The sequence below is a fragment of the Stegodyphus dumicola genome, chromosome 2 (genome assembly GCF_044657685.1).
Source record: "Stegodyphus dumicola isolate Sdum_Otavi_A_Nest chromosome 2, ASM4465768v1".
Lineage (NCBI taxonomy): Eukaryota > Metazoa > Arthropoda > Arachnida > Araneae > Eresidae > Stegodyphus > Stegodyphus dumicola.
The window spans coordinates 273,972,560-273,986,559 of NC_140769.1; the positions used below are offsets into that span (position 1 = coordinate 273,972,560).

At 32.6% G+C, this 14,000-nt stretch overlaps 1 protein-coding gene across 3 annotated transcripts in view; it reads right to left on the reverse strand.

The window, feature by feature from the left end:
- Nucleotides 1-14,000, reverse strand: part of LOC118201014 (uncharacterized) — a 68,742-nt gene that overhangs the window by 17,621 nt on the left and 37,121 nt on the right. The window contains exons 7-9 of one of the 3 annotated variants that reach the window (XR_004760181.2): nucleotides 12,270-12,374; nucleotides 5,262-5,399; nucleotides 896-1,159 (exon numbers count right to left, since the gene is read on the reverse strand). Coding sequence is in view for 2 of the 3 variants with exons in the window: in XM_035373025.2 (XP_035228916.2) it covers nucleotides 5,262-5,399; nucleotides 12,270-12,374 (243 nt within the window). In the remaining variant the exon portion in view is untranslated. The remainder of the gene's footprint in view (nucleotides 1-895; nucleotides 1,160-5,261; nucleotides 5,400-12,269; nucleotides 12,375-14,000) is intronic. The other 2 variants (XM_035373025.2, XM_035373027.2) reach the window with 2 other exon arrangements.

Here is a 14,000-nt window from a genome sequence, read left to right on the forward strand (position 1 = left end):
TCCTGCAGTTCTCAAAATCTCTTGCATATTTTCTAAAAGTGTTATTATTCATGAAAATTAAAAACAAAAAATTATGTTACACTACAATTATGTTCATATTGGCATTTTCTTAGAAATGATGCAGTTGCTTCTTTCGAAATATTAGGAAGATAAAATTACTTTATCAAATAAAAGAGAATATATTAGGAATGCTTTAGCGACAAAAAAGGGAGGGACTTCTACCATTGCTTTTTAAATACAACCAGCACATTCTGAAATTCAGAAAAGAAGACCTGCATCAGATTGCAGACTGTAATGACCAGGATCAGATCAGATAAGAAAGTTAATAAAAATATGTAAATTCATTAACAACTTTGTTCCAATTTTATAAAAACTTACAGTAGTAATAGGATTTGCATAAGAATTATTGAGATTTTAAGAAATTCCAATTCATGATGAATTACTACTTTTCTTCTTAAATCATATTTTGCTTAATCAAAATAGCAGTGGTGAATATTTAATAAATATTTCTTATTTCTTAATCTGATAATAAATCATAGTACATTCTCATAGATTTCCTGTAAATTTCAGCTAACTTTACTGTTTTTAAAACAATATAATATTTATTGCTTAGATGCACAGTCCTTCAGTTTCTTTTCAGTTCTTATTGTCTTTTCCAATGCATTTTACGTCATACACTTTTCAGCTTTATGTAGTGCAACATAATCATATGAACTTTTGATTTACTTTCTGTTTTGTATGCTTGTTTCATAAAACAGACATATACTGGAAATAAGTATCTAATACTACTATAACTTTTTTTTAAAGTAATATGCTATAAAATGAAGTTTCCAGGAAGAATGAATTATTAATTCTGATATTCTCTGACATATATTTTAGCAAAAAATAACAATACCTAATCATATTGCTAATGCTTCAGGAAGATTTTTCAAGTCTATGATAGAAAACCATGTAAGCTGTTCAATTGTCTTGCGATATCAGTTTGCTGTTTACTGTCTTATGGCAATTGATTTTGGCACTGCATGCAGGGAAGACAGTAATGTAGAAATCACATAAGCAACATAATGGTTTACAAGGTTTAATTTTCTGCACTAGATAAGCCCAACCTAATTCAATTGCAGATCACACACTTTCTTGCTAAAACTCCCTTGATCTTGATCTGAAAGAAAAAAAAGGAAGCAACATATGAATTGAATTATTGTTTATACTTTTTGCATGTGGTAAATAGTCTGATCTCTCTCTCTCTTTCTCATAGCTGGTCAAGTTTCATTAGATGTAGATCAAAATTAAAAGTTTGAATATGGAATTCACAATTTATAAAATAGTTGCATATTTTCATATATTCTCCTTCAATGCCAATTCTGGAAAAATAGTCTATTACTCAGTTACTCAGTCTCAATGCAATGGATGGAAAATTAATTGAAATCTCATTTTTTCTCTCAGTGTGGAGTAAATATGCAGTAACACTACTACTTTCATTAGATTGCAGGTATTTTCTTCAATTTGTTTAAGTAAGCTCACAGTAAAAAACAAGCACTGAAACTGCAGTTTTAGACTGTAGAGACATTAGGTGTCTTTTTTCGGGGGGGGGGAGCAAGCAAGATGAAAAATTAGCAATGCCTTCGCGGGGAATAGAACGAAGGACCTCTCAATTACGCGCTCAGCGTGCAGACCGCTACACCACAAAGGCTCGCTAAGAAGGCGGGAGAAATACCTTACAATACTGGCCATATATTTGAAAACAGACATAAATAACTCTTTTTTAGGTTGAAAGAGTGCAGTAATATAGATCATTAAGGTGCTATCATAAATAATCTATCTCAGTCATTTCATAAATAAGAAAAATAAAATATATTCTAATGATTTCATACTAGCTTTTGAATATTTTCTTATCATTTTCAATTTATTATGTACACTACTGTAAAATCATTAGTACTAATGAATTTATAAAAAACACAAAACTTTCTGAACTTAAACTTTACAGTTGAATAGTGATGGTCCACATATGCTCAAGAATATACTGATATAAAAAATTCCATCATATACTGTTGGAATAGGTTCTGAAATCAAATATGAAATACGCACTTATTTTGTTAGATTACTCACAGCGAGCTGACACACACACTACTTAAATTACAAATGCGTGTGAGTAGCTTGCGTTCAGCTACCTTCGGCTTTTGGGGAACACGTGCACTCAGAACTTGTACGCATCCCCCGATAGCCGAATGTGCCCGAACTCATGGTCTCAGTTTTCCAATCATAGTTTTGTACGATATATTGGTGCATGCACATGCAAGCAAAGTGCATGCACACGGATTTCATAGTTATTTATTTAGTAAGTTTTTTTTATTTAGAATTGTAATTAGATTTGCTTCATGTTGCCTTAGCAACGCAGACGATTTTTGAAAAGACAGCTGCGTTAAAAGGTTAAAAATAGAACAGCGCGTGCATTTAATACCTAATAAATAAATATCTCGTAATTGCTGTTGCCATCCACAAAAATCCAGATATTTATAGATGTTTCCAGTATATTCGAGAAATTAATTATAAAGCTTATAAAAGCCGAGAACAAACAACTCATCTCAGTAGTAGCTGTAGTTCTAGCAAACTGTTTGTTTACTTAATGCTGTGATTGATTTGTAGCAATTTCACTGTGAGATAGAATTAGTTTCTCTGATTTGAATTGATTTTTGCTAAACGTTTGACATTTTGTGATAATGTTAGAATATTTTTGAAGAAATATTTCAGGATTTTGATTTACCTCTTGTGGAAAGAATAAATTTTTGTTAACTTTTTAACGTTAACCTTGTTTATTCCAGCCCTCTGTATTCAGTATGTCTATATCAAAACCAAGTGGTACTAAAATTAAACGAAAAATCGCTGACAAACATAGAATATTCCAAGTAAAATGGGAATTAGAATATTTTTGCTGTGAAATAAAAGATAAAACAATCTGCTTGATATGTAATAATACTATTAATGTACCAAAGTTATATAATATTAAACGTCATTACAAACAACACAAATCGAAATATAACAATTACGAAGGATTAATGAGAGAAGAAAAGTTGAAAGAGCTCAAGTTAGGAGTGAAAAAGCAACAGTCCACGTTTAGTAAAGTATTGCAAGAAAATGAAGCGGCGATACATGCAAGCTACGTCTTGTCCGAGTTGATAGCTAAACATTCGAAGCCTTTTACTGACGGTGATTTCATCAAGGAATGCCTAATGAAAGCTGGAGAAATTGTTTGTCCTGGAAATGTGAAAGCTTTTCATTCAATTTCATTGTCTCGAAATACATTTGCGGAAAGAGTTACTGATTTAGCCGCGAATTTAAGTGATCAGATCAAAGCAAAATCATCTAGTTTCGAAAGTTTCTCCATTGCCTGTGACGAGAGCACGGACATTAGTGGCAAAGCTCAATTAGCAGTGTTTCTTCGTTCTTGTGACAAGAATTTTAACATTTTTGAGGAATTACTGGAACTAATACCGATGCCTGGTACTACCACCGGAGAAGATATATTTACTTGTGTTTTTGGACTTCTGCAGAAATACAATCTACCTTTGGCAAAATTAAATTCTGTAGCTACAGATGGCGCTCCATCAATGACTGGGAAAAACAAGGGCTTCGTAGCATTACGAAGAAAAAAACTTAGTGAAATTCACGGTTCAAACATTCATCATATGCATTATTGTATTATACATCAAGAAGTTCTATGCACGAAAGTAATAAATATGGAGAATGTTTTGTCATATATAAAAAAAGTTATAAATTTTATAAGATCTCGAGGTTTAAATCAGCGTCAATTCACTGCTTTCTTAAGTGAGTTAGATAGTGAATATTCAGGTTTGTCCTACTATACCGAGGTATGTTGGTTATCTTGCTTCAAGATTCTCAAACAATTCTGGGATTTAAAAGAAAAATGTCAGTTTTTAAAAATGAAAAATCAAGACGCAAGTTTGTTTTACGATCCAATATGGATACAAGATTTATCTTTCTTGGTTGATATAACCAAACACTTAACCGATTTAAATTTATCGTTACTAGGAAAAGATCATATCATTATGAACATGTTTGAGATAATTAAAGCATTCAAATGTCAACTAGTTCTTTGGGAAAACCAACTTAAAAATGAAGATTTGTCGCACTTCCCGGCGTGCAGCGTGAACAAATCAAGTTTAGATGATACTTGTTCGTATCAAAAATACGCAGAAAAAATTGCAAATTTAACAACTGAATTTGAAACGAGGTTTAATAATTTTAGTTCCCTCGAAGACATTTTTTTTTTTTTTTTTTTTTTTTTTTTTTTTTTTTCTGTTTTCTTCGATTTTCTCAATAAGTATTGATTCAGTACCCAGCCATATGCAAATGGAGGTGATCGAGATTCAATGCAACTCAAATTTGAAAGCAAAATTCATTGAAGTGGGCGTGCCTAAATTTTACAAATATTTACCAGCCAGGTTTGAAATACTCGAAAATTCGCATATGAAATTATTTCTATGTTTGGTAGCACTTATCGGTGCGAGCAGTTATTTTCAGTCATGAAAGGTAATAAGTCTCCTATTAGAAACCGTATTAATGATGCTCACCTTGGGTCAGCGTTGAAAGTTATCACTGCAAACAAAATTTCTCCCGAAATAGGAAAGATAATAGCAGAGAAGAGATGTCAAATATCAGGACGTAAACATTAAATTTTTCTTGTTCTTTTCTATATAAATATATATATATGTTTATTATTGTATTATTCGAAATAAATCTACGTTTCTATGAATATTGATTTTTTTGGCGGCCCGCCTAAAGTTAAACCTTGTTCGTTTGGCCCAAGTGTACCTATGAGTTTGACATCCCTGATGTACATACATACACAATATACATAGTAGTGAAAGTGTACTCTTCAAAAATTTTGGGGAGACTTTATTTAAGACTTTCTGACATCATTAAAAGATTGAGAAGTATTTACATAATGGAAGAAGAAGAAGTGACAAACAAAATCTGATTTTTTTTTTAATAGTGTTAATCCTAATACACATCTACAAATCTCTACACACAAACTGGACAGGCTGAATGATTAACATTCAAAAACAAATTACTATAAATCTTAAAAAAGCAATTTTATTGCATTTTTAAGACACTGCAATTTTTTTAAACACTGCAATTTTATTGCATATAAAATTATGCAGAATACTTCCTCAAAATAGGACTTATATAAGGAACATATATAGGGACCCATATATAGGTGCTTTGATAAATTTAAAACTAACCTCATAATCATCACCATTAGTAAAATAGAAGTTTGTTCCAGGAGTAGTGCTTGTCTCGTCACCAAACAGACTTGCCACACGCCATCTTGCATCAATACGGTATGATCCACGTGCTCGAGTTTCTAACCTCCTATTACTCTGTATTCAAAAGGGGTAAAATTATGAATATATCATGCATTATTACATTTTATCATCATTCAATATTTGTTTGTAATTAAATAACAGTAGCACTAATAGCCTTTATTTAAAAGGAGGAAAGATTTAAAAAGAAAGCCTGCCACTTACAAATCATTCTATCATAAGATTAAATAATTTTTTAAGGTATATTAAAAAAAAAAAAAAAAAAAAAAACACACACACACACAATCTAAGTATACAGATTTATTTATTTTTTGTTCAACATTAAACTGCAGAAATTATTTTTTGAATTTATTTACCAATCCTCAATCAAATCCAATTATAACACTTATTACAATTTCGAGTAGATAAGCCACCCTGTCACACACATGATACTTGACTTAAAAAAAATTAAGTTCAACAGATAAACTGCACTGCCATATATGCAGCAGCAAAGCATTTCGAAACACTGCATTTAATGTTCATTTCATCAGCAACTCCCTCCCATATTTATGTAATCATCATTAATGACATTTTATAACATTTACAACATAATCAGCAATATAAAAGTAAACAAACATCCTGCCTTGAACTTCCCCAAAATAAACTCTGCTGATTTCAAATGCACATTATTTTTATGTGTTCAGTAAACTTTGCTTATCACCATGTTATGAAAAAGAACATGTACATCAGATAATCAAACAGAATTTTATAATTAATTATATTTATTTATACAAAACCTTCAAAATCAAACTCATTAATGTAGAATTAAATAAATTTAACAAATGATCATCAAGATCATTTTTATCATTCTGTTCTAAATTACTTCTTTCAACGTGACTATCTTCATTTTCAATGATTTTGGATTTAATAAAGGTTGATACAAAACTGACTGCAATGCTTTATCGACCCACAAGGCAGCTTTCTCATACCAAGCTTTTCTCATCCGTTTCAAATTGGTGAAGGAATGGAGTCCCCTTCACATTCATTCCCCTCATTTTTATAGTTTATGTTTCAAAATTTTATGTGGCTGTAATTTTTTTTTTTTTTTTTTTTTTTTTTTTTAATCCACCTAATACCATTGAGACATCAGTGCTAAGTTTTTTTTCTTTTAGATTTTACCATATCCACTAAATGGGATTGCATTATATCCAGTCCTCCGAGGTTGGAAAAAAGCATCTCCCCTTTTACAATAAATTTCTCTTAGTCTAAACAACAACACTTCGCACATCCATGCTTTTTTGTTGGCGCAAACAATCCGCCATTCAGAAAAGTTTGCTTCCAGAACCATTATCTTTTGAAAATTATCACAGGAGTTCATCTTCCCTTCGTTGACGGCACAACCCAGAACACAAATAAAAGAAATCTTTTCATTCCCATTCGTTAGCATTTTTTTTTCACCTGTAATGAACAGTTCTGTTTGAAGGACAGTTAAAAGTTTGGGCACTTCATCCATACTAATTATTTGCCTTCTATTCAAAATTTATTATCTAATTTTCTTAGACATGTACTTCAACAGAGCTACCTTTTTTTCACACCAATCCATGGCAACAAATGATGCTAATCCAAAAATAGAAAAATATTTGTACATTATTTTTTCTTTATTTTTGAAACTTCATACTTAAGAGAAAAATTTAATTTTCCATTTATATGAATTTAAGTCTAGGATTAAGATGACCAAAATCAAAGCCACGGCATTCACAGCTAGAAAAGATGTTGATATAAATGTCTCTTTTTTCTTTTAACATATTCACTGCCAGTAAAATTGACATAGCCATCATGACAAGCCGAATTACAAAATATTGTTTTAATGATTAAAAATGTTCCTTATATTTTAGCAGTAAAACCAGAAAAATGGGAAAACATTTTATTTTTATGTTTAGTGTAAAAATGTTTTTCCGACGCTCTAGACCAGGGATGTCAAACTCATAGGTACACTTGGGCCAAACAAACAAGGTTTAACTTTAGGCGGGCTGCAAAACAAAAACAAAACAAAAAAAAAAAAAAATCAATATTCAAAGAACAAGAAAAATTTAATGTTTACGTCCTGATATTTGACATCTCTTCTCTGCTATTATCTTTCCTATTTCGGGAGAAATTTTGTTTGCAGTGATAACTTTCAACGCTGACCCAAGCTGAGCATCATTAATACGGTTTCTAATAGGAGACTTATTACCTTTCATGACTGAAAATAACTGCTCGCACCGATAAGTGCTACCAAACATAGAAATAATTTCGTATGCGAATTTTCGAGTATTTTCAAACCTGGCTGGTAAATATTTGTAAAATTTAGGCACGCCCACTTCAATGAATTTTGCTTTCAAATTTGAGTTGCATTGAATCTCGATCACCTCCATTTGCATATGGCTGGGTACTGAATCAATACTTATTGAGAAAATCGAAGAAAACAGAAAAAAAAAAAAAAAAAAAAAAAAAAAATTGTCTTCGAGGGAACTAAAATCATTAAATCTCGTTTCAAATTCAGTTGTTAAATTTGCAATTTTTTCTGCGTATTTTTGATACGAACAAGTATCATCTAAACTTGATTTGTTCACGCTGCACGCCGGGAAGTGCGACAAATCTTCATTTTTAAGTTGGTTTTCCCAAAGAACTAGTTGACATTTGAATGCTTTAATTATCTCAAACATGTTCATAATGATATGATCTTTTCCTAGTAACGATAAATTTAAATCGGTTAAGTGTTTGGTTATATCAACCAAGAAAGATAAATCTTGTATCCATATTGGATCGTAAAACAAACTTGCGTCTTGATTTTTCATTTTTAAAAACTGACATTTTTCTTTTAAATCCCAGAATTGTTTGAGAATCTTGAAGCAAGATAACCAACATACCTCGGTATAGTAGGACAAACCTGAATATTCACTATCTAACTCACTTAAGAAAGCAGTGAATTGACGCTGATTTAAACCTCGAGATCTTATAAAATTTATAACTTTTTTTATATATGACAAAACATTCTCCATATTTATTACTTTCGTGCATAGAACTTCTTGATGTATAATACAATAATGCATATGATGAATGTTTGAACCGTGAATTTCACTAAGTTTTTTTCTTCGTAATGCTACGAAGCCCTTGTTTTTCCCAGTCATTGATGGAGCGCCATCTGTAGCTACAGAATTTAATTTTGCCAAAGGTAGATTGTATTTCTGCAGAAGTCCAAAAACACAAGTAAATATATCTTCTCCGGTGGTAGTACCAGGCATCGGTATTAGTTCCAGTAATTCCTCAAAAATGTTAAAATTCTTGTCACAAGAACGAAGAAACACTGCTAATTGAGCTTTGCCACTAATGTCCGTGCTCTCGTCACAGGCAATGGAGAAACTTTCGAAACTAGATGATTTTGCTTTGATCTGATCACTTAAATTCGCGGCTAAATCAGTAACTCTTTCCGCAAATGTATTTCGAGACAATGAAATTGAATGAAAAGCTTTCACATTTCCAGGACAAACAATTTCTCCAGCTTTCATTAGGCATTCCTTGATGAAATCACCGTCAGTAAAAGGCTTCGAATGTTTAGCTATCAACTCGGACAAGACGTAGCTTGCATGTATCGCCGCTTCATTTTCTTGCAATACTTTACTAAACGTGGACTGTTGCTTTTTCACTCCTAACTTGAGCTCTTTCAACTTTTCTTCTCTCATTAATCCTTCGTAATTGTTATATTTCGATTTGTGTTGTTTGTAATGACGTTTAATATTATATAACTTTGGTACATTAATAGTATTATTACATATCAAGCAGATTGTTTTAATAATTAATAATAACGCAAAGTGCATGCACATGCATGTACCAATATATTGTACAAAACTATGATTGGAAAACCGAGACCATGAGTTCGGCCACATTCGGCTATCGGGGGATGCGTACAAGTTCTGAGTGCACATGTCCCCCAAAAGCCAAAGGTAGTTGAACGCAAGCTACTCACACGCATTTGTAATTTAAGTAGTATGTGTGTCAGCTCGCTGTGAGTAATCTAACAACACTGAATAAAGTATCGGTTATTACTTAGCAGTAAACATTTCATTTTTTTTCTTCGTCGACATGTTATTTTATTATTATATATTATTATTTGCCGATATATTGGCCGGGCCGCAAAAATATTTGTTGTGGCCGCGAGTTTGACATCCTTGCTCTAGAGCGTCAATAGAACATCACATTCAACTTATCATCTGTGTGTCACTGACGCTCTAATGCGCCTCATCATTTTTCTCCGAAATTATTGACACATTGAACAGTCACAGCTTAAAAGAAATAAAAAGTATAATTGTACAAAAAGAAGTCAAATTTATGAAAAAAAAAATTTAATTGGCTGTATTAGCTGCCTTTCAGTTGGCATATTAGCAAGGACTCAGTTTTTGTTAAATGTATGACTTATCATACAACTTAAATCCGTTTCCAGTCAACAAGACTGTTCTTTCCGATTACCGGGAATTTCTGGGTTGCGTCTTCTGTGTCAGAATCCGACATTTCTATGGTGTTCACCTGCAACATCACTATATCCTTCTGATTCACGCATAGAATCCTAACCGTAATCTTCATTGTCTGTAGTGTCATAATCAGAATTTCTAGTAATTCTAATATTTAGGCTTAAGTCAATTTTTTATTTACTTCCCTTTTCTTAATCTGTGAAGGCCTGACAATACTTGTACTATCCACCATTTTTAAAAAGACATAAAAAAATTGAAACACAAAATTTAAAAACCACACACCTAAAATATAAAAATAATGCTTCTATAACATGCCTCCAAAACCTCTTCGTTCAACCTCCAAAGCAGCATTAAAGATAAAGCATATAACTTATCACAGTTGATTATCATCCTAGAGCGTCACTTGCATATGAGGTAGCTCCATGCTGATGCGGCAGCACGTCAGTGAGCGAACGTGTTAGCAAATAACAGGACAGGGTGAACTATTAATCTTCATGCCATTGAGCCTTAACTGTTTATCTCTTCCAAACAGAAAATTCAGGCCATTACTCCCTGCATTTTTGTCAAGTAAATACATCCCTTCAGAAATCAATACAACTACAAACAGAAATTACTGTTTCAGCTTCAATATATACCTAAAAGATCTCAAAAGGGACACAGAGTAAAACCTAGAAAGCGACTTTAAATGTTCTAAAAGTATCCAAGATAATGTCAAAAATAGTTAAGAAATTTTAAATTAATCAAAACTGCAAGCTTAAATTGGCAGAAATTCTGTATGCATCATACATCCGTAAGGAGTCACTATGGGAAGCACTCGCTGAAATTTTGTCTTATGTGTCATAATTTTAGTCCAGCACTGGAATTCATAATATGGGGTGAAATTAAATGCAAGTCCCATTTACATCTAGAATACACACTTGGCATTCTGATAACTCAAAATTACATAATAAACATGCTAAGGTCTATATGGTTGGTTCCCTTATACAGTCAAAAGTCATTAATCTGGACTCGTCGGGACTTCGGCAATTCCGGATTATCGATTTTTCCGGATTATAGATCATCAGTTTAAATCTGGTAAGATGGCATGCAGATATTCTAAAATTAAAAATATGAAACCGTAATTTATGAAATAAAGAACAATTATAATCTAAAGGGTATCAAAATTTACAAAAAAAAAAAAAAAAAAAAAGGCTTAATATTTATTTGTTTACTTTATTAAACATTTCTTTCAATGTAAGTTGTTTAAGTTGCTTCGTTTTATGTGATAATACTGTCTCTTTAATTCTATAAACAGACATGATTTCTTGTTCAGTTACAAAGTTCCGCTGTTCTAGTCCCGTTAATTGCTGTGCCGAGAATACCGACTAACTTGTCAATCGAACTTTTTTCGTTTTCACTAACCTCTCTGTCACATTTTTCATGTCTTTATCCATTTTTTGCAGCAATTCCACTTTTTGTTTGATGGACATCGAAACATACTTTCGTTTTGTACGATCCTTTGGGAGCTCCAAAATCGGAAATTCTATTTGACATAATCGAAAGTTCAAGTTTACTTTTATAAAATTGCTCTTACAGTCTGCAAAAAATAATAAGTCGGATCCAATTCGAAGATTAAGGAACAATGCAATCATCAACATTAACTGAAATAGATAATTAGATAATTTTTGCTTATACCGTCCGTTATACATAAAACGCGCACGCGAAAATGTTTTCTGCACTTGCGCACACGCATATGCGCAGTAGTAAAAGGTCTTGCGCGCACGTGTATACGCCTATGCGCATGTGTCAACGCGGCGCATGCGCAGAAAGGTTTTAGCTTTGATGTCCGGATTATAGATCATTCCGGATTATGGGTGTCCGAATTAATGATGTTTGACTGTATCTTAAAAAGCACCTTAAAACTATCTACTAACAAAATAACATCAAACACTTCTTTGACACACAGTAATAGGCCCAATGTAACCAGCATATTCACAGTTTCCCCAACTGAAACTTTCTGATCTATACTGTCAAAAACAACAATGTGACAGTTATCACCAGTCATTACTAAAGATAAACTATGGCAGCAAATTACAGCAGCCTATATTGTGATATCCCAAAATACCATTCACAGTCTCTGTGTCTTGCCATACAACAACAGTTACTACCATTTGTACAGGTAACATTTGATAATGATGACAGCACATTCTGTTGTTTAATGTACCTGAAATTTTAAAAGATTTCATTTTCATACAACAAAGCATCTAAAATAAACATAGCATGTTATCTTTTGCATTTAGCATTGCAATTTTAATGGCCAGCAATTTACTTCTGTCAATGTTAAAAAGATAACGCTTGAACCAGGACAATTTTGCTAATGCTAAGATATTTTTAAATCTTTAAATAGATAAAATTTAACTTTAAAAAGCATGTTTAGAAAAAATACACATATAGCCAGTACATTTGGGGTTCCTGGTCTGCTGGACGAACGTCCCACTCCGGATCCTCGACGAGGCGTTGCCATGATATATGGAAGGAATGCCTCTTCATCATCTGATCGATCAATCTATCATATGATTAAAGAAAATTTTAAGGTTTATAAAAAAGACACAATCTAAGCATACAGATTTATATGTTTTATTTCAACATTAAACTGCAGAAATTATTTTTTGAGTTTATTCATGAATCCTCAAATAGAATTACAACATTTACTGTAATTTCAACATTTGACATTTTACAGGGTCTGGAAACATAAATTGATTCTTAAACTATACAAGGTTTTTGGTATTAATGGAAAGGCCTTTATCTTGGATCTATGATTTCTTGAGATACAGATTGTTCAGAGTAAAGCTTAATACTACCATGTCAAATAGCTTTAAGATGAGTCAAGAAGTACCTCAAAGCCCTATTCTTTTCTCCCTGTATTTGGCTGGTGCTGAAAAAGTAATAAAGGAGAGATGTGGAGTCATATACAGATGATACTGCCCTCTGGAGCTCTGGCTCAGATGTGGATAAAATTGAGTCTAATATTAATTTTACCCTAGCACACATGTGGAGCTTTTCCAAAGATCATAAGCTGATTTTTAATCCAACTAAATCTATTGCCAGCTTTTTTACTACTAATAAGCTGTTGTATAATTTAAGCCAAAAATTTTTATGGCTGATATACCTCTCAAGTTCGAGAAACATCCTAAATATTAGGTTGTCCGGAAAATAATGCAGGTTTTTGCAATTGTTTATCTTTCCTGTACATTTTTATCAATGAAAATATTTTGAATTACACTGTTTTATATATCATTTTGAAGCTATATTTTCACTCTATATTTCTATAATAATCATTTTGTTCCAAAATAATTTTTAAAAAAATATTTACTAAGTGTTTTTGTTTAGATGTCAAAACAGGATTTTCTGCAAATTTACTTTTATGAATATAAGCTAGGCCACAGTACCGCACAAACGGCTCGAAATGTCAACGAAGTATGGGGCTAAAAATGTGTTAATGAACTACAGTTCAATGGTTCAAGTTTCGTCGTGGAGAATTTGACCTGGAAGATCAAAAGCATCATTGACGCTCTTCAGCTGAAGTGGATTCTCTCTAACAACTGGTGACATTCGTCTCAGTGGTTGGACCATGGTCAGACACCACAACACCTTTCCAAAGCCAAATTTGCACCAAAAGGAAATTATGGTTACTGTTTGGTGGTCTGCGGCCGCTTTCATCCACCACAGCTTCCAAATCTGGGCGAAACGATTATGGCAGATAAATATTGTCAGCAAATCAACAAAATGCACCAAAAATTGGAACGCGTGTGCTCGGCATTGGTCAACAGAAAGCAGCCAGTTCTCCATGACGATGCTTGGCCACACGTCGTGCAACTGTCTCTACAAAAATTGAACGAACAGGGATACGAGACTCTCTCTCTTCTCCCATATTCGCCTGATCTCTCGCCAACCAATTACCACTTTTTCAAACATCTGGATAACATTCTGCAGAAGAAATGCTTCAGAAACTAAGACGAGGTCAAAAACGCCTTTGACAAATTTATCGCGTCCAGAACTCCAGAATTTTATTTTACCGGCACAAATAAACTTAATATCTCTTTGCCAAAAATGCATTGATTCGGCTGGTGCTTATTTTAATTAATAAAATTGTCTTTGAGTTGAGTTATGATACTTTAAAGATATAGGTTAA